Genomic DNA, 25,734 nt, shown 5'->3' on the forward strand with positions numbered 1-25,734 from the left:
CAGAATACACACACACGCACAATAATGAGTTCTTAACTTTCGTGATGTATGAAAGTTACATGATAAATACTGTCACTTTCACTCCAGAGAATAAATATAGGTACAATCCCAACAATTAAAATCATGTATTCAATTTATTAAGGGGAAATTACATACTGTGGCATACATAACAAGACTAGGTCAAAACCTGGTATATGTCTGGACTGTGTATATTCAACGTGCGAAATTGCGGATATAGTTGAAAACTATTGCGGAACCACTGTTATAAAAAATTTAAACTGTTGCTCAACTGCTGCATGAAGACATATCAGAAAATGTTCCAAATCATTTTGAAAACAGCCAATAGGAAAAGTCCAACACTCTGCCTTCATCACAACTGGGATGCAGCGCTGAACCATGGCTGGTCCAGTCAAAAATGTATTATGTAATACCACCCAGCCCTAGTTGCAGCTGGTCATAATGGGAGCACAGAAGCACACAACCCAAGTCTTCAGTCAGCAGACTGCCAGCACAAAATAAAGTTGAAGCGCCGGTTTTGTACAAACAGGTGGAAGTGATTCCTGACCTGCCCAAGGCAAAAATTAAGAAACTGACAGTGACAGACAGGGTTTCCTCAAGTTTCAACAAGATAAATTTAAGACTTTTTAACAACATTATGAAAACAATTGAACACCTTTTTCATGTCCATAGTGCAAAGGATATGAGGAAAAACCGGAGTCCCAGACTTACTTGCGAAGTAAATGAATTTTTTCACATTAAACATTACAGCAGTTATGTAGTTCATGCAACTTACATAAAGTAAAAGTAACGTTAACTTCATAATCCAATCAATTTTTAAAACTTTAAAAAGGCCTAAATTCTGATTATTGAATTTTATACCTTTTAAAACTTTAAAAAGACCTGCAGAAACCCTGGACATGAAAAAAAACACACAATCACAGTCCAACACAGCAGATTCATCTCTTTGTTTCCTAGAAAATTATGTATTGATTTTCCATCTGCTGGCAGACAGGATGGAAACAGACTGTGTGGGAAACACTTGTCAATCAATAGGCCAATAAAGTGGCCATGTATTTCATGACCAGACATTGATGAGCCACTGCTGAAGGATACTGGCTATAAGCTGGCTAAAACTCTGGTACTTAACCATGAAGGTTATAACATGTCAGAAAATAGTGAAGATGTCCATTACAATTTCCAAGTTGACATTTCAAAGTTACTTGCTTGGTCTGACCAACAGTCCAAAGTCCAAAGATACTCAATTTAAAATGATATAAAACAGAGAAAAACAGTAAATTCAGAACCATAGGAAGTTGTGCTTTGTTAGTCAAAAGTGTCTGCTTAAAATTATTAATCCAATATCTACATCCTTGTTGATCTATTCTCTGTCCATCAACTAATTTATTACAGCACTCACAAATTACAATGCACAGTTAGCACTGTGATAAAAAAAGGCCAAAGCAACACCAACAATACATGGTGACTTTTTAGGCTAAAACTACAGTGAAATCAGGAGCAACTATTGTACACAGCATTTAATCCTTGACAAATACTAGATTTGGTGCAGACTGCAGCTGGTGATCAATGCAAAACGAGCCACATAGCTATTTAGTGATATAAGGCCCCCTGACCATCATCACTCTAAATCTAGAGAGGGAGATCAGGGCTGGTGGTGGAAAAGATTGCAGTCAAATTCTGGCATCAGTGTCAGGAGCAGAAAACAGTGGTACAGGTGCAGCTATTGTGGTCATAATGAGGATGGTGATCAGTGATCAGCTCCCGTATGGCTGAGTAAGAGTAGTAAGTAAGAGTTAATGGTAACTTTAGCATTTAACAGTTTTCTATATTTCAAGATCGAATGGAGAACAGATGAATGGATGGTTAGGAACCAAGGGGGTGGCTTTAAGGCGAACTGCTGATTTTACACAACAAAGTCTGTTTACAGGTCATGGGGAGTTCTACTGCCTATGTGACAAAAAAGTTGTATACAGCCTTTTGTGGCAAAATCTGATAAATTGCATCAGCTGATTGCAAGTTTGAAAATAAAAAATGAAGGTGTGGAGGTTGGAAAGAAGTGAGGATACCAGACCTCTCTAGCCCATTCCACATCTCTGCTTGAGGCCAACAACTCCAGGCTACTTTAGCCACTACTAGTATAACACACCCAATTCTCCAACCAAACTGTCTGCAGTTGAGTTGTAATGTAGGCGTACAGTTTTGACAAAGAAGACATGGAATAAAAAAAGATTTCTCTGGTTCTACTGCATCGATTTTGAACACGAGTACATCATGAGTCAAAACAATGTTACCGGAGAGCATTACTAAATCTGTAGAATACACTTCACAGATGTGATAAATCAAGGAGTAAGACTTCACGAACGAAGTAAGTGTCAATCAGCAGATTCAAGAATCAATAGATTTTCTTTAAAGGAGAAAAAGATGAAACACATCAGAATAGCTACCTTTGGTCTATGTGTGAGAACAAGTCATGGACATAAAAATCAATGTGCTTTTAGACTGATGGTGCAACTAGTGTACTATATTTAGGCTATTGACAATAACCACCACAACACCAAAATATAAGCTTAGGTCTAGTTTGAAATCATGGCTCAGCTCAAAATTTCACTCCAGTGACAGAAATAGCAGCCTAAATGAAGCAGTCTGTATTTGGAAAGTAAAACATTTCCCTGGCTTGCTCTCAAGGCTTCTGGCTACCATGGCAACAATGTTGGTCTCTGAGTGACTCATCTTTTCAGTGTCTATCACACAACAGGAGCTATAAGCGCTCCAGCCTCTCCACTGCAGGAGGGAAGAAGCATCTCTGCAGGCTACTATCTTTTAGGAGCTGGTCTGGTTACTCTAGGAACCAGGAATAGTGCTGATAAACTGAACATCATATCTCAGTTTATTAGGCCAGGTAAGCATGCACTCTAATTTGGGAACCCATGTCAGGATACATGGTTTACACTAATAAAAAGGATTTATTGTTGCATGTTGACATTGTACTCCTATCACTTTTGGCTTTTAGGTAACTGTGTACACTGACTCAAACAGTGTTATCAGCTGATAGCACAATACCACAGATAATAGCAAAAATGTTGGTCTCAAAATGGCAACAATGTTGGTCCCACTCAGAGACCAACACTGTTGCCATTTTGTTTTGTTTAAAATTTACACTATAACATACAATAAGTATGCACAGCTGTGCCTGTGCATGTAGCCTATTTGTAACCACACACTACAGAGATAACAGACTCAATGAATTTAAATATTAAACATTTTAGACTGGTCCTGCAAACATACTCAAGGTAAAGTACAAATGTAGACGGAAATAGAAATTTATTTATTTATGGATTTCCATTTATGAATGAAAAAATGCAATAGTTTGAACATGAACGAAAGGTCCTACAGGTGCTCAAAATAATGGAGAGTTTGAACATCCACAGTTCCAGGACAACTGAACTCAATCTGTAAGTCCTTACGGTGATCATTCACAACTGTGTTCCACTGCCACAGGAGAAAATAACAATCCCATGTGTCAGTCTGCTGTGGTGAGACACAAGACTCCACAGATTTTGCTGCAAAAGCAATCACCAAAAACATTTTTCCAAGTCAAACTTTTAGTAAGTGGGTAACCCTTATCATGTGCTGTCACTGTAAAAGCTTTCCAGTTATGCCGATGATTAATTACAACACTTCTCAAACACATTTTCATAGAAATGAAAGTTGTTGTATGAGCTTGTTACAAGCATTTTCCCCACACAACATACATATAAACAATAATCTACTTGAATTATATGCAAATGATCTGATTTAAGAATGAAACCTGACTGCTGTACTATCAGAAATGCAAACCTCAAGAAATGTGTGACAATGTGAATTTAAATTATTTAAATTGAATAAACTGAGATTTCCATATTTCCATACCAGAAGCACTCACCATGCCAAGGCACAAATCACCCTCAAGCTTTTAGTTGGAGAGAATGGGATAATTTTGCTGCCACTTTAATGCTAGACAACAAGGCAGTTGCTGCTACGCTGTTTCAAGACGATTTTGGGTATTGTTGTGGTGCAACGCTCTAGTCTGGGAAAATCATATCAACTGTTTCAAATTCCTGCTTTAATACTATCTGCTCTCTGTATGTATTATATAAGATAAACAATAAAATAGTAAAGACTTAATCCTTGATTCCAACTTGTTTGAGACATTCTTTTGTTTTCAGTATATGAGAAGCTGCATCATGTTGAAAACTTCCAACTACTTGACCGGGCAAGTTTCTTACCTCACCTCTGCTCTTACCAGTAACATCAACACTGTTCATAATTTGTTGAGGTTTGTCTGCATTATAAATGTGAGCAAATGTCAAATTTAAGTTGTGTCATTAGATTTGATAATGCCATTCTGTTAAAATAAAAAAGCAATATGAATCAGGATTAGGGCTGCTGCCAAAACTTATTATTCTAAATTCTCAACAGTAGTCTCTACAACATTATGCTGTGATTATACAATGAAGTGTTACACCGCTATAGTTTAATAAGTCACACAGTGTTATGTCTTTGAGATACTGTAGACAAAGTTCAACCAAAACTCTAATTCAATATTTCCATTCCCCTGTATTACGTTAGCTTAACATAAACAATGCAAGCTGATTGCTGCACTACAGTCAAATAACTTGTGAAAATGTTTTAAAGTAGACACTGGAAATGCATGCATGGTTGTGAATGGACCTTAAATACACACAGTTGTAAGCAGACTCAGCAGTGTCGCATTTAACCACAGGCTATAGGAAGACAACCAACAGCTATCTAGCCAGGTGCATGCTTAGATTTATCATGTAATCACAGTTTTTGAAAGAAAAAATGGCCAAGAAGGTCTAATTTTGTTGTGCATTCATGTCATGTGCCAGTTCATGTCAGTGCAGTTTTCAAATCAAAACCTAACTGCTGCCAAGTACTGAAAGCATGTTAATAAACTACAATGGCCACAGGTCAAAAACTGAATTTGAGCTCATACCAATCATGGTGTGTTTGTGTTGGAATAAATTGCATAGAAGAATTCAACATCTGAGTATAAAATATATAACTATGTAATGGAGAAACAAACTGCCATGTTGCAAAAAAACACTGACTGTATGAATGTAAAGACTTTATGTAGATGTTGCATTGCATTTACATATTGTTAAAATGCATATATGTGTTATTTGTGGTTAAGAAAATAGCAGGCAATCAACACAATTCAACAAATATGTGAGGCATTTCTCCTTTTAGGAGGAGCAGTACTACATTTGACAGGTAAGGAACAGATTCCATGATAAGGTCACATGACATACCAGACCTCCACCCCACATGCCCACCTTCACCTACAACAGCAGACTGCATCAACTGACAACAGACTCTCCAAAGCCTAATACGGGTTATGTTATCCCACGCATTATCATGTTTCACTTGATGCATTTTTGCTTTCTTGTACTTTCCTCTGTAATATCCTATGGCTAAGTTACCACTGACATGATAGGGTCGCACACACCACTGCAAACAAACAAAATCAGTTTACCTGGTGTTTTAATTGGTAGTTCTAATTTTCACAAGTGCAGCATTGTGATATTCCTCACCAGGTACCTTTCAGTCTTGTGAAATGTTGTGGAATACAACTGTAGTATTGTGAGCAAACTTTAGTATAAGGCTTGGCTCAAGTAGCTTGTGACATGCAGGTTACACGTTCATGTTCTTATACTTGCTTGGATGATTTGGCTTAGGGGAAGGAATGGGAATGAGTTAAGCCAATTTTATATACTTGTACGTTGAGATTTTCCAGCAATCCTGCCTCTGGCACAGGACTTCAGTTATACTTCAGCATGTTTGCACTGGAAGTGAGTTGCAATGTCATAAAATATAAACTTGTCAAGCCACAAAGAAAAGATTACTGAGCCTGTCCTCAACATGCTCAATGTTGTCTTCACTTTCAACACTCTCTACCAGCAACTCTGGAGATACATCTGGCAGAGTTGCATCTCGCCTCCAAAACACCTTGATGCAAAAGCATTAAATCCCTCTTAACCCATTCTTCAACATCACCCTCTGGATGTGCCTGTGCATGTCAATTCAGTCCTATCTGCTCACATGAGGCTATTCTGTTTCCATAAAAACACCTTGTAACTTGGCAGTAAGTACAAAGCGACAGTAATGCAAACTGAACTTGTTGGCAAAACTCAAGAGCACAAAACGGATGTACTCCAATTTGGCAAAGTCATGTCATTTTTTTCAAATTCCCTCTGGTCAATTCTTCCAAACTGCTTGTTCAGGGGAAAAGAAGCATGTAACTGAGAGGGAAATGTTTGCAGATGCGTCCACAACTCTGCACCAGTGTATTCCCCTGGCCAGCAGGTTTAAACATGGTTGGCTTAGGCTATGCACAGTGGCATGTGCGTAAATTGCGTACATAATTTGCATAAATTGCTTTCACGAGCTGAATGTCATTGTTGCTGATTTAGCGTAACACACAAAACACTGGTAATGACAGACAGCCTATTTTGAGCGGCAGACCCCTTCATCCTCTTACCGTACCTTTGAGCTGCGGCAGCGGTGAAAGCTCAACTGGAGCGCTCTGAGTGCGATACTGAGAGGAGCCTTGGGATTTTCTCTGTTTCTGGGCCTTCCTCATGGACTTTCTCGTAAACCCGTCCACTTTCTCGGATGCAGAGATGGCCGACATTTTGATGCATGAACTGATGAAGACTTCAGACAAGCTATTGTATCCCTAGGTCAACTGAAAGATCCTCTTCGTTTACATCAGCACAAAATATGGAGCAAACGGCACCACTTGAAGCTCGTCTCCAATCCAAGTCTTGCGTTACTGTGTATGATCCAACATGTTAGGTCGGTATTGGAGTTAGACTGTGTCCAAAGGCTGCATCATAGGAGTAACTTGTTTTCTGAAACACGGGGACGGTCTTCAAAACACGAACCAAAAAAGCCTAAGTACAACTCATGACATTGCCCGCGGTACAAGCAACACAAACAAATATCACTTAAGTTTCTAAATTTCCGATGTCTTTTGTTGCATCATCGTGTTTGCAAACAGTCAACCTGTTGCAAAACATATGAAAGACATCGTCATAAAAAAGTTGCCTGGATGAGTAGTAGGCTAAAGTACTGCCAACAGCAAACTACTGTACTGCTAGGCTGCAAGCTAATGTTCCTAGCTAGCTGGCTAAAATTAGCTGACGTTAATGTATGCTACTACGACAATAGTTTGAACCGCTGTTGATGGGAGGCGAGTTACAACAGACGATTGCCCCATGAAATTCATACAGTTCTCCGTGGAAATGCAGAGTCAAGGTGTTCCAGCGCTGGGTTTTAATCCTAGTTAGACTTCCGTTGAGTGTATTTTCAGAAGAACTATCCGCGATCGATGAAGTTCAATTTCACTCGACGGCTGAGTCTCAGTTAGCAAAAAGTTAGCCGTGTGCACATACGGGTGACTTTATTTTAGCTGCAGTCCTCGCTGAATATAGAGCGCTAGTTTCACGGCCTCTAAAAAGACCAAGTATTCTCAAATACAACAAATTACTAGATGTCGTGCTGAGTAGGCAGCCATAAAACACTCCCAGTACCGCCGCTCCGTCGCTCTCTATCGGACTCGGCTGTTTGGTGGACTGCAGAGCTTGACAAGCTTACGTCAACGAGCGACAGTTGCAACGGCCAATCACAGGCAGAGAATTAAAAACCTGGAAACTTTTTAAACCAATCAGGTGGTAGAGAACGCGGGGCCTGAACATGTGACATGTGAAAACAAATACGTGACGCTGTGCAGTTGAATGAGGAGTGGCAGTTGTAGTAAGTACAGTATTAATGGTCAGAGAAAGTTACTGCAGTAGCCTCAAAACATCAAGACTGCAGCATATAAACATATTTACCATTGAAAGCAAGGGAATCTGTCTTTACTTTATTTGAAGAGACAGTGCCTTCACGTTATGTACGTGACGGTACTGTCTCTTCAAATAAAAGATTAAAATTTCCTCCTTTTCCTGTGCATTTTCCTACCCCAAGCAGCTGCTCTCACCCATTCAGCTTAATATCAATCATAATTCAAACTATGTAAACATCTGGTTAAATAAAAATATGTTCTAGGACAGGGGATGATGATGAAATACTGCATATTTTAGCTTTAATCAGCTGAGAATAGAAGAATATTTGTTATACAATATACATCTATTCACATAACACACACTTTGAAAACTATTTTCAATTTAATAAGAACAGACCACAGGAAGTTTGTGTTAATTAAATACAGATGAGCCAAGCAACAATCATTGGTTATTTTGTACATATAAACAACTTAAGCATTTGCTCAAGAAAAAACACATTTAGCAGAATTTCATGTGTAACACTGGCAGAAAAAGGTCAAAATCCCTGTATGAAAATACCCAAAAAGATTAAGATATAATGGCGTGCGTACAAACTGTTACAAAGCCTATCTGTGCCCAGCTTATGGTTTAAACCTTAGTTAAGTTCATAAAAAGGTCTCAAAGATCAAGCATTTGAGTAAATAAATGGTGATTTCTTTTTTTTTCTTTTTTTAGCAGAACTCAAAAACGTCCACACCTGTAGACATATTTTTCTCTGCACTTGAGGATTAATACCTGGTTAACCTCCTCAACAACTCCATTAAACATGGGCTCTTGTATTTAATGGTAATACATCGGTTAAAGTTGTCAGATTTGAGTAAAATGAAAGATTTTCTCTGCAAAATGCAATCTGATTTCTAAAGCAGAGCAATTCAGCACAGCACCAGAAAAATTGTGTAGGTGGTAAATGCAAAAACCTATGACCCAATTTAAAAAAAACAAACCAAAAAAACCAGCCTCTTTGGATGTGAAAAATGCAGCATCAAATATGCAGAATGACTGTTTTGTCACTCTCTGTGCAACATCCAGGCTCATGTACTCACATAACCTGGACTCACTTAGAGGCTTATTGCTTGTGGGTCCTGCTTAAAAATACCCAAAATAAAAACATAGCATTTTAAACAAAAGCACGGATCATCTGATTGGCTCATGTAGGTCACTCCGAAGGCTGTCTCGAGAAATATGTGGAGATTTTCTTCATGGTTCGCGGTGAGCGGGTTGTCTGAAAAACAAGAAACAAAAAAAAAACGCAGACCTCAGTTAATCCCCCAAACCTGTGTGTTTCTTTTGCAAAGCAGTTATCCTTATTCAGCAACTTTAAGTTTGAATTTCTAGACTGGGAACATTCCAAGTAACTGAAAGTGAAAGAAAGCATTAATAACATTGCACAGCCAGGAGAAATGACACATTTTTTTGTGTTTTCATGGTGAGCTTCCCTACTGTTAAATAAGTGAACTGGTTCAGTCTCCCTTGAAGAAATATATAATATAATATATTTCAGTCTCTCATGATCTAAGGGTTGTTTGAAAGACATGTTTATGCTGACAAGAAAAAAGGCTCTAGGAGGAAGCTTTGTCTAAGAGGACATCATAGAGAAAGATTAAAATAACAGAGAAAAGGTAGGAGATTCATTTCTAAACCTGGGAGTTCTGTACTTACCGGTGAAGCTGGTGTCTTGCCTTCTTGTTTCTTAGAGTTACTGGGACTTCTGGGAGTGCTCGGGCTTCCGTGACCTTTTTTCATCTTTTGGCCCATCACAGACAGCCAGTCCATTCGTCTGGGAGAGTAATTCTCCTTGCCACTCTGTCTAGATGAGGCTTGCTTGTCCTCTGTGTGACAGTCTGTTTGTACCCGGCTCTCCTGAGCAGGGCAGCAGATACCAGACAGTGCCCGGCTTCTCTTGGCCGCAGGGTAAAGTTCAGTAACACAGTCACATTGTTCTGCACCCTCACAGCCTGCAGATGCACCGCCGCCAGTCTCCAGCCTGCGTTTGGCCCGTCGCTCAGTGGGAGAGGTGCTGCTCGCCGGGCTCTGGGGGCACGGGCTCAACACCCTGCGGAGAGGAGTGCTGACCTGACTGGGAGAGCCATGGCTCGGAGATAACCACTGTTTGATAGAAGTTGGTGTTCTCTGGCGGACAGCAGCAGCCTTTGCACCCTGAGACTGGATAGGTGAAGTGGTGCTGGAGGGCAGAGGCAGGGCAGCTCTACTGGGAGCACAGACAGCTAGCTGGGGTGAAGTCAGGCCTCCAAGACTCTCTGTCCTCTGGGTCTTGGCAGGAGTTGTCTCAGCTATGACTGAAGGCCCTTGACAAAAGCAGAAGTCATTGTTAGTCCGCTGTGACATCACATGTACTTTGACTCACATATTTTGTATTCAACTGCAGGAAAAACAGTGATCTATGAAGAAGCTCTTCCATATTCCTTGTGCTTGGACAGCAGCACAACATCTGAAACGTTGTCGTCACGTTTTTCTAGCTAAAATAGCAGTACGGGAAAAGACAACATGCATATGATTACACGGTAGATCAATGGCAGGAAGGTAGTTGCAATTCTTACTTGTGGGGGATTTAGGATGTGCCCAGCCTACAAGGTTGGCTTCTCCCACGGCAGACTGAGCTCCATCCATTTCCCGCTGAAGCCTCCAGATCCGTACAGTGTGGTCATCCGAACAGGAAGCAATCTGCCAACAGAGCAATGGGGATTACACAGAGCCTAAATCCAGCTTCCTGGCCTATTAAAACCACTCAGCTTTACAGCAGGGAAACATAAAAAACCTTGGAATCATTTGTAGGTTTTCCACAAAGGAAACAAGATGGAGGTCATGATACTAACACAGCTGATTGTGACTTGTTAACACATTTTCAAAAGCTGTTGTGGTTTGCTGACCTACCTTAGTGAAGTCTGTTGGACACCATGAAACACATGTCACTTCCTCACTATGGCCTTGAAGCATCATGGGAGGATGTTGCGGATCAGTGATCTGAAATAGATAATAAAAAATAGGTGAAAAACCTAAAAACATATTGCATTACCCTTAAGCACTGCAGACATAAACTAAACCATTTCCATGATATAAGGGCAGAATAAAACGAAGACCTTACCTTCCAGATGTATGTGTGATTGTCACTTGAGCCACTGGCCACGAACTGGTCATCTGGGCTAATACTGGACTTTACATAAAATGAAGAGTTCTGGTGGCCACTGAAAACTGCCACTGTGGAAGAAAAACAAGCAGGAATATTAAAACTAAAGTTGTGATTCAGAGAGCAAACAAGCCTGAGATTACACAGAAACAAAGAGCAAGTCAAAGCAATGACATGAGCCTGAAGGAGATGTAACCAGAGAAACACAACTTTCCTTCAGTGACTGAAAAAAGAAAAAGAAAAAAAGAAGATCCTACACACCAAGTATCTGCTTTGTGCTGTAATGTTTTGCAATATGCATCAAGATGGCTGCCCAGTTTGCTAGTTGATTTGGTGCTAGTTAGCTCCCGAGTTAGGGGTAGTAATCTCTCTTTTACACCTTCAAAACTCTGATTGAAATGTCATTAGGATAAGCACACTAAGTCCCTGCATCTCTACATTTCCTCTGTATCAAACACGGCCCTGCTCCTCATTATAGTTAAGCCAAAGGACATTAGTTTGCAGCCCCATCTAGTGATATACAATGGTAATAAATAAGTGATAAACAGGAAAAGGCTTATTTTTGCACAATTACACAACATGTACAGTATGAGTGGAGCCCTCGTTTACCTGGAGTCGTTTTTATTCCACTGACGTTGAACATGTAAATATTATCATCAGTGCAGTTACACATGACATTGGATCTTGTGGAGTCCAGAGCAAGTCCGGAATAACCTGCAAGACATGCAAAAAATGAAACCTCAGTTTATTTTTCATGACTTGCATTCAACTCCATGTAAACGTAACGCCAAGTTTGAGCACAAAACTAACCCAGTCGCATGCGCATGGAAGAACCCGGGTACGGGTACATCTGCAGGGGAACAGGATCCTGAAGGTGTGCAGTGTAGTTCTTTCTCAGATCCCACATCTTGACTACTCTGGTAAGCAGGAACAACAAAACGACAAAAATCAACACGACAACGCAAAAGCTCACGCTGATGAGTCATTTCACGTCGACTTGATGCACGTTAATCAAAAAGAAGTTGTTTCTTACCCATCAACAGCCCCAGACGAGATGAGGGTATGCTGATCCCGAAACAAAACCACTGTGACACTCTGCTGGGTATCCTGCAAAAAAAGATGAAGTGATTGAAGATCAACCTCGCCTCTCCGCCTCCCTAGTCTCTGTTCCACTTCATTTCAGTAAGCAGGGTCAGGTATTAAGGAAACTCACCACACTGGGAGCCATGCCGCGCATGCTGCTCCGTCTCTTCTTCGTTTTAGAGGGGGGGTTTGTCTCTGCTTTGTTGTGAGCGCCGCTGATCTGTTTTACTTGTCTGTAGAAACCATCTGAGAGGAAGACACAATACGATCACACACTCTGCCAAATATATGAATGACCACAATCGTTCGGTTTTTGTCCCATAAACTCCATCGGCTTCTACCATTTTACCAAAAGAAGATGTGGTAGGGCAAAATATAAACATCACAGAATATCAAAAGAAACCTTGGTAACTTATATCTGATCTAATCAATACCTTTTTTGCTGCACCTGGTGTCCCAGACCATAATATTTCCATCTCTGGCTCCAGTACAGAACACAGCTGTTGAATACAGGACAAACAAAGCCTCATTAATGAAATACATATGAAATTTAAATGAAAAATTTAACCTTATAAGCCATTTTGCCATGCTATGCATCTTTTGTATTTTTAGATCAAGACCCAATAACATTTCTGCATGTTTTTATGGTTTAGTGCCACAACAGCAGGCAAAGGTATATAGTATCTAAATATTCAGTTAACTGGTTACCATAGCTCCTACATCTACTTTCAATATGCTGTATTATGTAATCGAGACACCACCAACACAGTGTTTTCCTGTTTTTAACAGCCCCTGGCTATATATTTGCTCAAGTACATAATGTACCTTTCTCCTGATGTGTGAATGCAACAGATTTCAGACTGCAGAGGTGGCCCTTGAAACTTCCCAACATGTCTCCTGACTTCACATCCCATAACCTGGCCATCTGATCACCTGCAGCAGTAACCTGTGGAAGATACACCGAGAGATTACAATGTGCAGCATGTGTGCAGCAATCAATAAATAAATAAATGAATAAATAAATGCATGGAGAGAAAAAAAAAGAGAAAATAATACAAAATGAGGAATTACAAGGAATCACAAGAGCATGTGAAAATATGAATATGTGACAAATATCCAAACATACTCAATAAATGCATTTAAAGACAATATTTAAAAGATGTCTCTGATTCACAGAGGATATGACTGACAATATGGAATTAATTTATATTTACCAACTGAGACTCTCCGGGGACCCAGGCGATGTCAAAGACAGCATTCTCGTGAGCCAGCCATTCTGTAAAGTTCACATACCATGAGCCACTGCTATTCCCTGATGATGGACAGGACAATTGTGAACAAAGAAGTCTCTACACATACCTTTAAGAAGCGGGTTTTCTCGGCTCGCTGTGTTGTAGATCCTAACGATGCCTTCTTCATTAGCTGCTGCGAGGATATTCTGCAGGTCCCCAGCTAAAGAGAGATGAGAGAAGAGGGTACGTGCCAGTTAGTCAAATAAACGACAACAGCCACCAGCTCTGATGTGCCTCATCTGATGAAAAAATGCAGGTGGGTTACCAGAGGAGAAAGCCAATCCAAACGGTGGTACGGAGTCACCCAGGTTGCCATAGGAGACGTGTTCGTCGTGTCGAACGCACTGGTAGCCTTGCAGCAGGGAGCTCAGGGGGTACCTGGGCCAAGAATCTGCAGGGAGGGCTGCACAGGAAATAGCATTTAGTCAGATGCTGTACTAAAATAAACAAAAATATTTCATTATAAAATATTTTATTTGGAGCCTGCTCCACCACATTAAGAGACAAGACCATGTGATAATTTTGGGATCTGCAAGTATGGATCCACATTTTGATCCCTCATGTGGAGAAGGTCTAAAAAGGTACTGTACTGTCCAAAGGAGTTTTTCAGAACGTGTGCCATACATTTCCCTTTTGACACACTACAGCTGCAACAATTACTCAACTAATCAATTAACAGATGGACAGAAAATTAATCAGCAACTATTTTAATCACCAAATAATAACTTTACTAATTATCTATCCAAAAATGGCAAACTTTCCCTGCTTCCAGGTTTTTCTCAAATGACAATGACTTGATAAAATAGTTGGCAGATTAACCAATAACTACTAGAAATGCTAGTTGCTATTGCACATCTTAAGTCACTGATCCAGAAACCCAAAGAAGGTTCACAGAACACATAAGAAGCCTGTTTATTTAGGCCAATATTGATGTCATGATCAAAACTTAAGACCTTTACTTTCTTAAAGACATGAAAGTAATGAGATCTGATTGGCCTCCTGTCCAAAATTTTAATTGCATTATTAAGGAGTTTTTTAAAGGAGTAGCTGCTTGTCACCAAGAAATTGTACAATTTACAAGTAAAAACTTTGCTTTTGAAACTCCCCTCAACATTTTTACGTCTCTCAATTTTCAGATGGGTACATACTGTAATATGCTTTTCTGACAATAAACCTGCATGTTTTACAGCTTTTTTATAGTTAAGTCCATCCATTGCTAATGACTCTTTCACGCTTATAGTGAAGTAAACATAAAATAGAAAGATTTACGTTAAATATCTGTATGTTAACCTGGCTAAAGCTCGCCTGTAGCTGTGTATGTAGCACAATAACCCGCAGAGCTCACACAGTAATACCTCCACACACTCATTGTCTCACCATTCTGCCGTCGTCTGCCCACTCCTCTGTCAACGATAGAGCGGAAAAGCATCTCCACACTCCAGCAGAAGACGATCCACAATTATTTTTTTTAATAATCTCGAGAAGTTAGCTGGTGGTCTCTTTGCCTGTTGCTGATGCTGCTTGTGTTTCCCGCGAACAGATCTCCTGAGCACAGGGACTGAATCCCCCGCTAAACTTGCGTCGCTCTCTGCCATTGGTGGAAACAGCAACTTCCGCTACAACGGCACTTCCTCATCCGCTTTGTCCGTGCCGCCGGTTTGTAAAGTTTGTAAAGTTTGCCACAATTACTACCGAATTACCCAGACAGAAAATCACCTTTGTTTTGGGTGGTCCAGGAAGTGTTCTGTAAATATGCAGTGATGGAATAAGTATTCAGTAATAACCCGTAACAGTACACAATAATAGTGCATTCAAATTTGTACTTAAAATGGACATGATTTTAACTGCTTTATATATTTTAAGTTTAATCTATAACTGTGCGTCTAATTATATAAAGCGACAAAATGCATTCTATGTAAAATTTTAATGTGAAAAATAACTAACAAGGACTTGTGAAATAAATGTAGTGGAGTAAAAAGTACAATATTTCCTACACAGTGCCTCAGTAAGTGCATTTTGTCATTTTCCACCACTGCAAATATGTATCTCTTAAACGATAACAGTTTAACTGATTTTTTTTTTTTTTTTTTTTTACATAAAGATTTGTGTTTTCAGAAAGTAGTAAATAGTCAATGGACGAAACTTCAGCATTTAACATATTAGGAGCGCTTTATTGTGGAAAAAAAAACCCAAACCGGAAGTATTACATCTGTAACACCGGGCTTAATATTTTCTGTTCTCCCCATGAACAGTGAACTCTAACGACCGATGGGCGCAGTGAAGCCTGGTTTTTCAAGTGAAAAAAACTAAACAATAATGTCGCTTTCCACTGCAAGGTCATTCTTATCAGAGGCTTGTTATGGAGAACAAGAGCTCGACGCCAATTCCGCTCTCATGGAGTTGGACAAAGGTGCGTTAGCTGGCTTGCTAACTAGTTAGCACACGGCTCTGTTGGACTGTAGTCCTACGTCGTGTGTTGTGTCTTTTCCATGTGATGGTTCTGCGAAATGTTACCGGCCATGTGAGATGTCTTTACTTTGTTGTGACTAGTGAAATTGCTCCAATTCCAGGGTTGCGGTCAGGGAAGCTGGGAGAGCAGTGTGAGGCGGTTGTGCTCTTCCCCAAACTCTTCCAGAAGTACCCCTTTCCCATCCTCATCAACTCTGCATTTCTGAAACTAGCAGACATCTTCAGACTTGGGTATGGACGCTTTAGAAACTGGTGCTGACATGATAGCTGCTGAATGACATTTTAAATTTTGATGGCTGCTACAGTAATACAGTCACACAGCCATGCAACAAATCTTAATCTATCCTTGGGTAAAGTAAATATTAGGGCTGCATCTTTTCTCGATTACTTCAGTAGTCATTATAGAGAATGGGGGAAAATATCTAATTTTCCTAATGCCTGATGTGACATCTTCATATGACTTTTTTTGTCCAACTAGCAGTCCAAAACCCAAAGGTATTCAGTTTACTGTCATGTATGACAAAGAAAAGCAAGGAACTGGAACCAGAGAATATTTTCTTTCTTAAAAATGTTGTGAAATCATAAATAATTCATCACAATAGTTGCCGATAAATGTTCTGTTGATTGACTAATTGATTAATCAACTAATCTGCTTCAGTACATATTAGACACATCTTTCAATAATACACAATGCAGTTAAACTACACCACTAATTACAGCCTCCAAAATTTTAACAAGAACTGAACATTAGAACCTGTATGAAGGCAGGATTGATTACAGGGCTGGTGTATTAGACAGCATTACTTTTACCTAGATGTACATGATAAACTGACAACTAGTTACAACATTAATTGAGTACTTCTGATTTTTCTGCATGACATTTGGTGCTCTGGTAACTTGTGATTAGCAATATTTTAAATATTTAGTGTAATTAGTAGGACTGGTTTTATTGTGGCACAAATGTCTTTTCTAATAAAGATGGTTTCTCTGATTTCAGGAACAACTTTCTGCGCCTTTGTGTGCTGAAGGTAACTCAACAGAGCGAGAAACACTTGGAAAAGATCCTTAATGTGGATGAATTCGTTAAAAGGGTGTTTTCGGTCATCCACAGCAATGACCCTGTGGCCAGAGCCATTACGCTGAGGTAATAATGTGTAATAATGAAAATGGAACATAAGTGTACATGCTGGTTGGCACAGGATTTTTGCTATAAAGGTGTACTACTGTACAGTCCCAGAATACGTTTGTAATGTATGCACGCCAACTTCCCCCTGCTTCCAGTTGTCTGAGACTGAAAACAATTTCCCCGTTGCTCCCTCTGTTCAGGATGCTTGGTAGTTTGGCCTCCATCATCCCAGAGAGGAAGAATGCCCACCACAGTATTCGCCAAAGTCTGGACTCTCATGACAATGTGGAAGTAGAAGCTGCCATATTTGCAGCTGCAAGCTTCTCCGCACAGTCAAAGTAAGGAAATTCATTACTTTAGCTGAACTGTAGTGCAAAAATATTGGATGACATTTTGGATAACATGAATTTTATTTATTTATTTATTTTTTTTTTTTATGTGGTTTCTAATTTTCAGAGACTTTGCAGCTGGGATTTGTAACAAAGTCAGTGAGATGATTCAAGGTAAAATCTTTGCATCGCATTCACCAATCACATTTAGGGAAATAATGGCTGTCAAGAATGCCTTTTTTACAAGCTTTGGATATTCATTAAATATTCCAAACAAATACCAAAAATTGAAATAAGAACAAATTAAGGCCTAAAACAATTGATTCATAGTGAATTGTCCAGGCAAAGCTTTCTGTTCTGAAGAAAGGTCGTGTTATGTTCACTTCATCTTTGACAGAGGTTGTATTCCTCCTTGGTCTGTACATTTACCCCAGGTTTGGACACTCCAGTGGAACTGAAGCTGAAGCTGATTCCCATGCTGCAGCACATGCACCATGATGCCAGCTTGGCGTCCAGCAGCAGAGAGCTCCTACAGCACCTGGTCAACTCCTATCCCTCCACCCCCATGGTCATCGTCACCCTGCACACCTTCACTCAGCTGGCCGCCTTCTCCCTCATTGATATCCCTAAGCAGGTAGGGGCGATGACAGAGCTTTACATCATCATTGGTGGTTCGTTTTTGTACTTGTTGTAGTATTTTGTCTTGACAAGTGTTTAACAGTTGTTGCTATTTGATTCCTTGTCCATACAGTTACAGCTCCTCCTTCAGTACCTGAAAGATGACCCAAGAAAAGCTGTGAAGAGACTTGCAATTAACGACCTAAAGCTCCTGGCTAAAAAGGCTCCTCATCTTTGGATCAGAGAAAACACTCAGGTAACCTTTCAGATGTTGAGAGTGCACCGCATCATTTTCGTCATGTTTGCGTGAAACCTGTAGGTAATGTGAACGTGTTTCTACCTGCAGACTCTGTGTGAGTGTGCATTGAGTAGCCCTTACAACAGCTTGAAGCTGGGGATGCTTGCTGTCCTCTCCACCCTCTCTGGAACAATCGCAATCAAGCAGTACTTCAGTAATATGACAGGTGGTGTTTATTTTACCTCGGCTTTATATACATTATATATAGCATGTTCCACTGCTGTTACTTGTATTGTGAAAAAGAATATCTCTGGACTGATCTGTATTCCTCTCAAACATTCAGGTAGCTCCTCAGTTCCCCCCCGGCTCACTGACCTGGTTAAACTGGCGCAAGAATGCTGTTACCACAGCAACCTGGCAGTGGCTGCTCATGGGGTCATAGTACTCTCCAACATTGCCATTTCCTGTCCAGAAAAAGGTTAGTTACAACAAGTAATGGCCTGGGTTAGGGATTACTTAAATGCCAGTTACTCATGCAAATGATTTAATTTCAGTTTCACCCCACTGGTGTTTGCTTTTGTGTTGAGTGCCTCTGTGTGTATTTCTCCTCCTCAGATATAGTACAGTTGGAGCAGGACACAGTTTTGGGAGTGGAGTCCCTTCTGATGCTTTGCAGTCAGGACAGCAGCCCCAGTGTCCAGGCCACTCTCAAAGTAAGACATTATAACAACAAGGCAGTCGATACAGGTCGAATGAATGCATCAGGAATAGGGCTGAACACTGAACATCAATACTTTTTTGGCAGCAGTCAAAATGTTCTTCAAACATCGTATAGAAAACTATCGAGCTCCATAAGTTGTCATGAAATGTCTGGTCAGATTAGTAATCACGTTTACTTATTTTACTAGTAATAGTAATTACTTATTAACATTGTTGTGTTTAGGGAACATTTAATATTTGGTAAGTTTTTCCTGTTTTGTTAAATGAAAAAAGTATTTGTAGAAAAACATGTAGTGAACTAAAAATAATATCACACTTCAAACTGTTCCCAGCTCTAGTCGATAAAGTCGGGGGAAAGTGCCATGCAGAAGTTCTTGATTATTAAATATACGACTTTCTGTAGTTATACCCAACTTTCTCCTTCCCTTTTTTTGTGTCAACCCCACCCCAGACGGCCCTCACCTCATTGGTTAAGATGCTGAAAAGTCGACCCCATCTCAGCCAATCGGCTGTGGAGTTCCTGCTCGGCCAACTCCACTTATCCTGTGACACCTCGCGCGTTCTTCTGTGCCACGCTCTGGCAGCCATCGCCACCCACCTGCCGGTGCTGGGCGACGGTATGCTGGGAGATCTGGTGGACCTCTACAGAGTGGCCAGTCACTCCTCCACTGACAAGCAGCAAGAGCTTCTGGTGAGAGACTGAGCATGAGTCACACATCAGCTGACGTTTAGAAAGGAAAAGCTTTGAGAGTCTTAGTCTAATGTAGCTTTTATGTTTTAAGCACAGACACAGCAGACTTACAACAGCATTTAGATTACATTTAAGCAGAGATCGTGTTTTTATCTACTTTCTAGTTGACAATCAACCTACATATCCAGCCGTTTTGAATTACAGCTTTTTTAGCCCTTACATTACTGCTAATAACTGACTATTAGTTTGCACTCACATTAAGAATTCTTTCTTGTGTTTACACTTTTGTTACTATTGTATTATTAGCTTATTTCAGATTTTGGATTTTAACACTTGTCCCACTCACTGTGATTGTGGCAGGTTTCCTTGGCAACAGTGATTTTTGTTGCTAGTCAGTCATCTTTGTCAGCTGACGTGAAGACAGTCATCAAACAACAGCTGGAGAATGTTGCTAATGGATGGACGGTTTACCGCATTGCACGGCAAGCTTCACGCATGGTAAAAAAAAAATCTCTTTTTAATCAAAATGGTGTCACAACAAGCACCATCCATTTCCTGAAGCAAGATCATAAAGTATTTATCATTAATCGGCAGGGATGCCATGAGTTCTCCAGCGAGCTCTACCAGAGTCTGCGGACCCGTGTGGCATCAGAACACTTCTACTTTTGGCTGAACAGCCTGAAGGAGTTTTCACAGGCCGAGCAGTGCCTGAGTCACGTGGAGGACGGAGACTACAGCGGAGCCATGAGCGCCATCGCCGAGGCCCTGCGCTCCTACCAAAAGGGCATCGCCTCCCTCACAGTCAGTTAACTGTCAGGCATCTGCTTGTCAAAAAACATTACTACACTTCCTCCTTCACCAATGACAGGATGCTTAAAGCAGCTGATAGTCAGTCTGGAGAGTCTTCCTATTGAAGCTGATTTCACAGCATCTCATGGATTAATTCTAACCCAGTACCTGACTGTATCTTATAAGGTCAATTCAACAAGGCTTGTAACTTTTTAACTGTGGTAATTAAACTGTGGTTATGTACACATTATCTGATTAATCCCTCCCTCCAGGCTGCCAGCACTCCTCTGAGCCCCCTAACATTCCAGTGCGAGTTCATTAAGCTGCGGATCGACACCCTGCAAGCCCTGTCACAGCTCATTTGTACCTGCAACAGCCTGAAAACCAGCCCTCCTCCTGCCATCGCAACCACCATCGCTCTCACCTCAGGCAACGACCTGCAGCGCTGCGGCCGCATCTCATTACAGGTGAAGCACTGTCTATGCAGAGAGGTTACCCTGCAGGGAATAGGTCCTTTGTCCAAAGCTCCAGGCAGTCACATTGTAAAGTCATTGTATAGCTTTTGTATAGATGCTGTAGCACATCATGTACTCACCAGAGTTTTAGCTGGCAGCAGTTTGTAAATCATACTTGGTGTTCTACTTTCACTGAGGTAGCAATTGAAAGAACATTTTATGTATGCATAGGCACATATACATATTATTCAGGGCTGAAAATAGATGTGGGAAAATTAGATGGTTAATGGCACACGGGTCTGTTTTTTGACTAAAGCTACCGGTAAATACATTATAAAATCTTGCAGTTGCAGGGGGAAAATGCAGCAGCAGGCAGACATGAATTGGGAAAAAAAACAGCCCAGAGTAGATGTCTACTTCACTGTCCAGAATTTGAATTTTTTTTCTCTCTCCAGATGAAGGTATGCATGGACGAGTTCAGAAGTCTTGGAGCACGCTATGCTGATTTACACCAGGCCTCGTTTGATGCCGACTATGCCACCCTTCGCAATGTGGAGCTGTATCCCTAAACATGCCTCGGTCACACTCGCATAGTGTTTTTGACCTTGTTTTCTCAGCTGTAATGTATTTCGCTTTAACTGTCTGTCCAGACAACAACAGAGCTGTTTGCTTGTCTCCCATGTGATAGAAGCGTTGATTCTGGACCCACAGGCAGCCAGGTGAGAGTTGTTGCTGGAGTCCAGAAAGGTCGACCAATATGATTTGTTTTTATTTTTTTTTGGCAGTTCAGGGAAAAAATGTAAATTTATATTAGATTCATTGTTTTACTTACAAACTTTGGGGGAAAACTGCTGTAGAGAAAAAAGACTTCCGTCTTATTTAAATCCCTTGGGTCAGAGGGTTTTAACTGGTTTGGCACTTGAGAAAATGTATTTTCTTTGTCGGTGACTGTCAGTAAAGAATGAGAACTAATCTCATTTTAGTTTACGTGCATCTTATTGAGTTTGTAAAGGAATGTTAATATCAATGCTGTGACCAGTTATCATGACGCACACAGCATCATATTGAAAATAAATGCATCTTATTAAATTGTTAGTAAGGCTTTTCACTGTATCCTTGTACTTGAATGTTTTGTACTGACAGTGCTTTGCTGTGGCACGTGTCCCCTGAAGGCGGTCTCCTGGCAGATGTCTGTTTGTAACAGATTGTCTCTCTGTGTTTCTGTAATTTAGTTTTCAGGAGTATGGCACCCTGGGGTCGGTGCAGACAGAGAGTGAATACGAGCGACGGATGATGTCTGTCTTCAACCATGTGCTGGAGGAAGTGGAGGGCCTCACCAAGAAACATCCCCCAGTTTCATACCTGGTAAGATTAACATGGACCACCTAGTGATCACCAAGTTTGAATATGCTAAATTACTTCTGCTCATGGTTTTGCTCCAGGGTTTCCAGATTTTCAAAGTATAAAGGTTGTAACAAATGTTCTGTTGTTATCTAGTAGTATGTAAGTGGTGTATTTGTGCAACTAAGCTTTGTATGTCAGTGTACCTAGATGCATATATGGATCTTAACTGGATATTGTCTATACTCTTAAAGCATATGACAGTTGTCTTGCTGTTTACATTAATTGCTGTAACAATATTTTAATGCTGTCCTCTTGAAAAGATTTGAATAGAACAGATTTTAATCTCAACAAGATTTATCTGGTTAAATAAAAGAAAAAAATTGAAATGAGCTGCAGCAACCCGCCTATAATGTGGATAATGTAAATGTATTGTTTGCTGTCATTATTTTTCAGCATACAGGTTGCCTCTGTGACACTGTCATAGCTTTGCTCAAGGTCCCGCTGTCTTTCCAGAGGTACTTCTTCCAAAAGCTCCAGTCAACAAGCATTAAGGTACAGTAACTCATAATATAAGCACTTTAATTAGAAAAGCAAAAAACATATGGACATCCTAAGGCCAGGAACGCACTGGCTGCCTGGCATGCGTGTGGCAGCTGTGTTTCATTTTGGTGCCCATGTTAATGGGTTAGAGCGAACACACTGCCTGTGTGAGACGGTGGCATTTTCATTAAATTTTCTGTCAAAATTAAATCAGAACTTAATTTATAAAGAATGATTCCTGGCCTAATTCACAGTTACTGATGCCAAACAGAATGAAAAACATTACGAATGACTTTGAGCTCACTACACAACTTTCTATCTACTCAAAAGCAGTACTGTCCTCTCAATGTCATTGTATTAGATTTACATGTCCTCAGGACTTTTACAGGATGCCTTTCACTGTTCATATTAACAATCATTCATCAACAAAAGGAAGAATGAGAAAGTCACTCCCTCATAACTCGGATGCTTTTATTTGACCCGTTTATTAGGAAAGGAACAGAGGACACCACATATAGTATCCACTTTACATGGCTGTGTGATCATGGAGACGTGCAGTACAGTAGAGAACTTTCTTTAGCTCTCTGAAGACTTATCCAGGCATGTGTTATATTTTTACAGCTTGCTATTTCTCCATCCCCACGAACACCGAGTGAACCAATCCCAGTGCAGAACAGCCAGCAGCTGACTCTAAAAGTGGAGGGGGTAGTGCAGCATGGTTCCACTCCAGGACTCTTCAGGAAGATCCAGTCTGTCTGTCTCAATGTCACTTCAGTTCTCCAGAGCAAGACGGGACCTGACCACAAGGTATGTGTTGGCTTTTTGCCTTCATCTTTGATTATTGATTAAATATTTTTAAGAAATCATAGAAATCTTAAGTCCAAAACATCCCCTCTTCCATTCTCTTGTGCTCTTATGATACAGGATATCACTCTTTGTTTCATGTATTGAAGCTTTTATCTGATATTCTAAAACCCATATAGGCACTACTAACACAGCTGCATACACAGACCACACTAGTGCACACATCTGTCCTCTAAGTTGCTCTCCATTGGCTGTGTTGTTGCTCCTTTGACAATAACATTCCCATATTTTTATCCTTTTCCCATATTTCCTACCCTTCAGATTCCACTAGACACTAAAACTAATGAGATCGAGCAGCGGGTAGAACCGCACAACGACTACTTCAGCACCCAGTTCTTGCTAAACTTCTCCATCCTGGGCACTCACACTGTAACTGTGGAAGCCTCTGTGGTGGATGAGAGCGGCACAGAGTGGAAGACGGGGCCTAAGACGACGGTGTCGGTCAAATCCCTGGAGGATCCTTACTCCCAGCAGCTCCGACACCAGATGCAGCAGCAGAGTGGAGCCCAACCTGCTCCACAGAGGGGAGCATACTCTCGCTTCTAGTAAATGTGCTTTAACTTTTGTGCTTGACCTGTTTTGTTTTGTAAAAACTGATTAAGTAAATATTTTTTTGAATAATTAAAAGACCAGATTTAATTGCGTGTAATTCTTCTAAAATGTGTGAAGCAAGGATAATGCACTTATTTAGAACATGATTCCTTCACTCCATACATTATTGGCCTTCTGTATAACCTGAAGGTGAATATCGCCCACCAGAAAATGCTAAATTGCTTGTAATTGCTTCTCCATATTCTTAATCAAATCATATTTCATGCATGCAGTGATCTCCAGGACAATTTAGTACAAATGTCCTTGGATTTACTGTAATCTACTCTACAATAAGTGTAATAACAGAGTGCCACCAGGGGGCAGAGCTAAGTCATTTACTGAACATCTTTGTCTGAAGAGTACTAAAATCTCTGATGTCAATTCCACACTTGTCTGAATCATAATGTTAAATGGTCAGCATCTAGTCTATTTCCGCTAGATAAATTTACCTTTACTATTTTACAGTGTACATCATCATGCTGACCCATCCTATGCTTGTTATTTTCACCAACAGTTATGACACCCCAGTTCTATATCTTCTCACATACTTTAATAATGATGCGAACTCTGTTGCCTATGATGCTTCTGGTTTAAAAGCAAGTAAATTCAGTGATTTTAATCGTGAAAACACACACCCACACTGATGATGATGTAATCTGAAAACAATTTGCAGCTGGGAATTGGTCCAGATGACTTAAGATGAAGTCATAAGACTTAGTCACAAAATTATAAAAACAGTTTCTTGTCCATTAATACTGAAACCATCAGCACTTGAATCAAGGAGTCTGCGCACTTAATGGTTAGAGGCTGGAGGTGAACACCAGAGTGTCAAGTGACAGGGAGTAAAAATGAAGCTTCCGCACGTGTTTTTCAAAATAAAAACTAGGTACTGGTTGTACCAAGTCAATTATCTCATTAAACCATCAAGGAAATTTCTATTTAATATTAAAATTTAGATGTTCGATATGTTCACATTGATCATTTGGCAACAGTCAGAAATTAGGTACCCTTATTTTCAATACAGGAAACATTTTCATCACATTCTGATGACAAATCTAGGATGCTGTTATCTTCTCTTTGTTAATGCAATGGAATTAGCTGCTTGACACGTTAACAATTTACAAAACCAGGCATAATAGTTTATTTATTCTGTTAATATTCTTTACAAATTCATAGTAGTATAAATAAGAAAAACAGTTGGGACATGCCTCCTGGTATGCACATTGACTATTAATTGTTGACTCGGCTACTAGAATTTTAAGTATATTGATTTTTTTTTTTTCTGTTAGACTTCCAAATTTTGTTGTAACTTCTGATGCCAGATTTTTCAGTGGGGCAAAGTGGATAACTGCCAAGGGGCCTCATAAATGGGAGATTCAGGTTCACAGTGTTAATTCTATTATTTGCAACTTTGTTGGGGAATTTGCACTACTTAGGTACAATTTCAACTAAGGCAGGTTGATTTATTCTCAACATTCAGAATTAAAGGTAATGCAAAGTACTATACCAACTAAACCAACTAAAAATGAATCA

General features: G+C 40.1%; 3 protein-coding genes across 4 annotated transcripts in view; 1 reads left to right on the forward strand and 2 right to left on the reverse strand.

Annotated features, from left to right (window-relative positions):
- The window catches only part of ppp2r5a (protein phosphatase 2, regulatory subunit B', alpha isoform), a 38,562-nt gene extending 30,917 nt beyond the window's left edge, over positions 1-7,645 (reverse strand). For both annotated transcript variants that reach the window (XM_023415038.2, XM_087176296.1), the window contains exon 1: positions 6,565-7,645. In XM_023415038.2, coding sequence (XP_023270806.1) covers positions 6,565-6,712 — 148 coding nt within the window. In that variant the 5' untranslated portion in view covers positions 6,713-7,645. The remainder of the gene's footprint in view (positions 1-6,564) is intronic.
- Positions 7,646-8,139: 494 nt separating this feature from the next.
- dtl (denticleless E3 ubiquitin protein ligase adapter) lies at positions 8,140-14,977 on the reverse strand. The gene is made up of 15 exons (XM_023414946.2): positions 14,805-14,977; positions 13,693-13,830; positions 13,495-13,587; positions 13,350-13,411; positions 12,961-13,081; positions 12,570-12,635; positions 12,266-12,381; positions 12,086-12,159; positions 11,863-11,969; positions 11,662-11,766; positions 11,011-11,123; positions 10,800-10,889; positions 10,466-10,589; positions 9,567-10,213; positions 8,140-9,129 (listed from the first exon to the last, which is right to left on the reverse strand). The coding sequence occupies exons 1-15, from the start codon at positions 14,854-14,856 to the stop codon at positions 9,064-9,066; spliced, it is 1,974 nt and encodes a 657-aa protein (XP_023270714.1). The 5' UTR covers positions 14,857-14,977; the 3' UTR covers positions 8,140-9,063.
- A 677-nt stretch (positions 14,978-15,654) lies between these two features.
- Positions 15,655-24,249, forward strand: ints7 (integrator complex subunit 7). Its single transcript, XM_023414855.2, has 20 exons — positions 15,655-15,837; positions 15,998-16,127; positions 16,894-17,040; positions 17,223-17,360; positions 17,479-17,525; positions 17,786-17,985; positions 18,103-18,225; positions 18,316-18,433; positions 18,551-18,685; positions 18,823-18,920; positions 19,379-19,618; positions 19,979-20,116; positions 20,213-20,419; positions 20,680-20,874; positions 21,318-21,421; positions 21,513-21,581; positions 22,095-22,227; positions 22,660-22,758; positions 23,368-23,553; positions 23,872-24,249. Exons 1-20 carry the CDS (start codon positions 15,744-15,746, stop codon positions 24,154-24,156), a joined length of 2,886 nt encoding a protein of 961 aa, XP_023270623.1. The 5' UTR covers positions 15,655-15,743; the 3' UTR covers positions 24,157-24,249.
- Positions 24,250-25,734: the final 1,485 nt, after the last annotated feature.

This window comes from Seriola lalandi, unplaced genomic scaffold (assembly GCF_002814215.2).
Source record: "Seriola lalandi dorsalis isolate HSWRI2012SDOR001 ecotype SW California unplaced genomic scaffold, Sedor1 jcf7180002054544, whole genome shotgun sequence".
Classification (NCBI taxonomy): Eukaryota; Metazoa; Chordata; class Actinopteri; order Carangiformes; family Carangidae; genus Seriola; species Seriola lalandi.

What these genes read in the sequence shown, in the direction of transcription:
- dtl (XM_023414946.2), bottom strand. Translation starts at nt 14,856, where the DNA reads ATGCTTTTCCGCTCTATCGTTGACAGAGGAGTGGGCAGACGACGGCAG. An exon ending in TCGTCTGGGGCTGTTGATGG is followed by an intron (nt 11,970 to 12,085) that starts GTAAGAAACAAC and finishes CCTGCTTACCAG; the next exon opens with AGTAGTCAAGATGTGGGATC. An exon ending in ACATCCTAAATCCCCCACAA is followed by an intron (nt 10,214 to 10,465) that starts GTAAGAATTGCA and finishes GCTTTTGTCAAG; the next exon opens with GGCCTTCAGTCATAGCTGAG.
- ints7 (XM_023414855.2), top strand. Translation starts at nt 15,744, where the DNA reads ATGTCGCTTTCCACTGCAAGGTCATTCTTATCAGAGGCTTGTTATGGA. An exon ending in GTACTTCAGTAATATGACAG is followed by an intron (nt 18,434 to 18,550) that starts GTGGTGTTTATT and finishes TCAAACATTCAG; the next exon opens with GTAGCTCCTCAGTTCCCCCC. An exon ending in CATTTCCTGTCCAGAAAAAG is followed by an intron (nt 18,686 to 18,822) that starts GTTAGTTACAAC and finishes TCTCCTCCTCAG; the next exon opens with ATATAGTACAGTTGGAGCAG.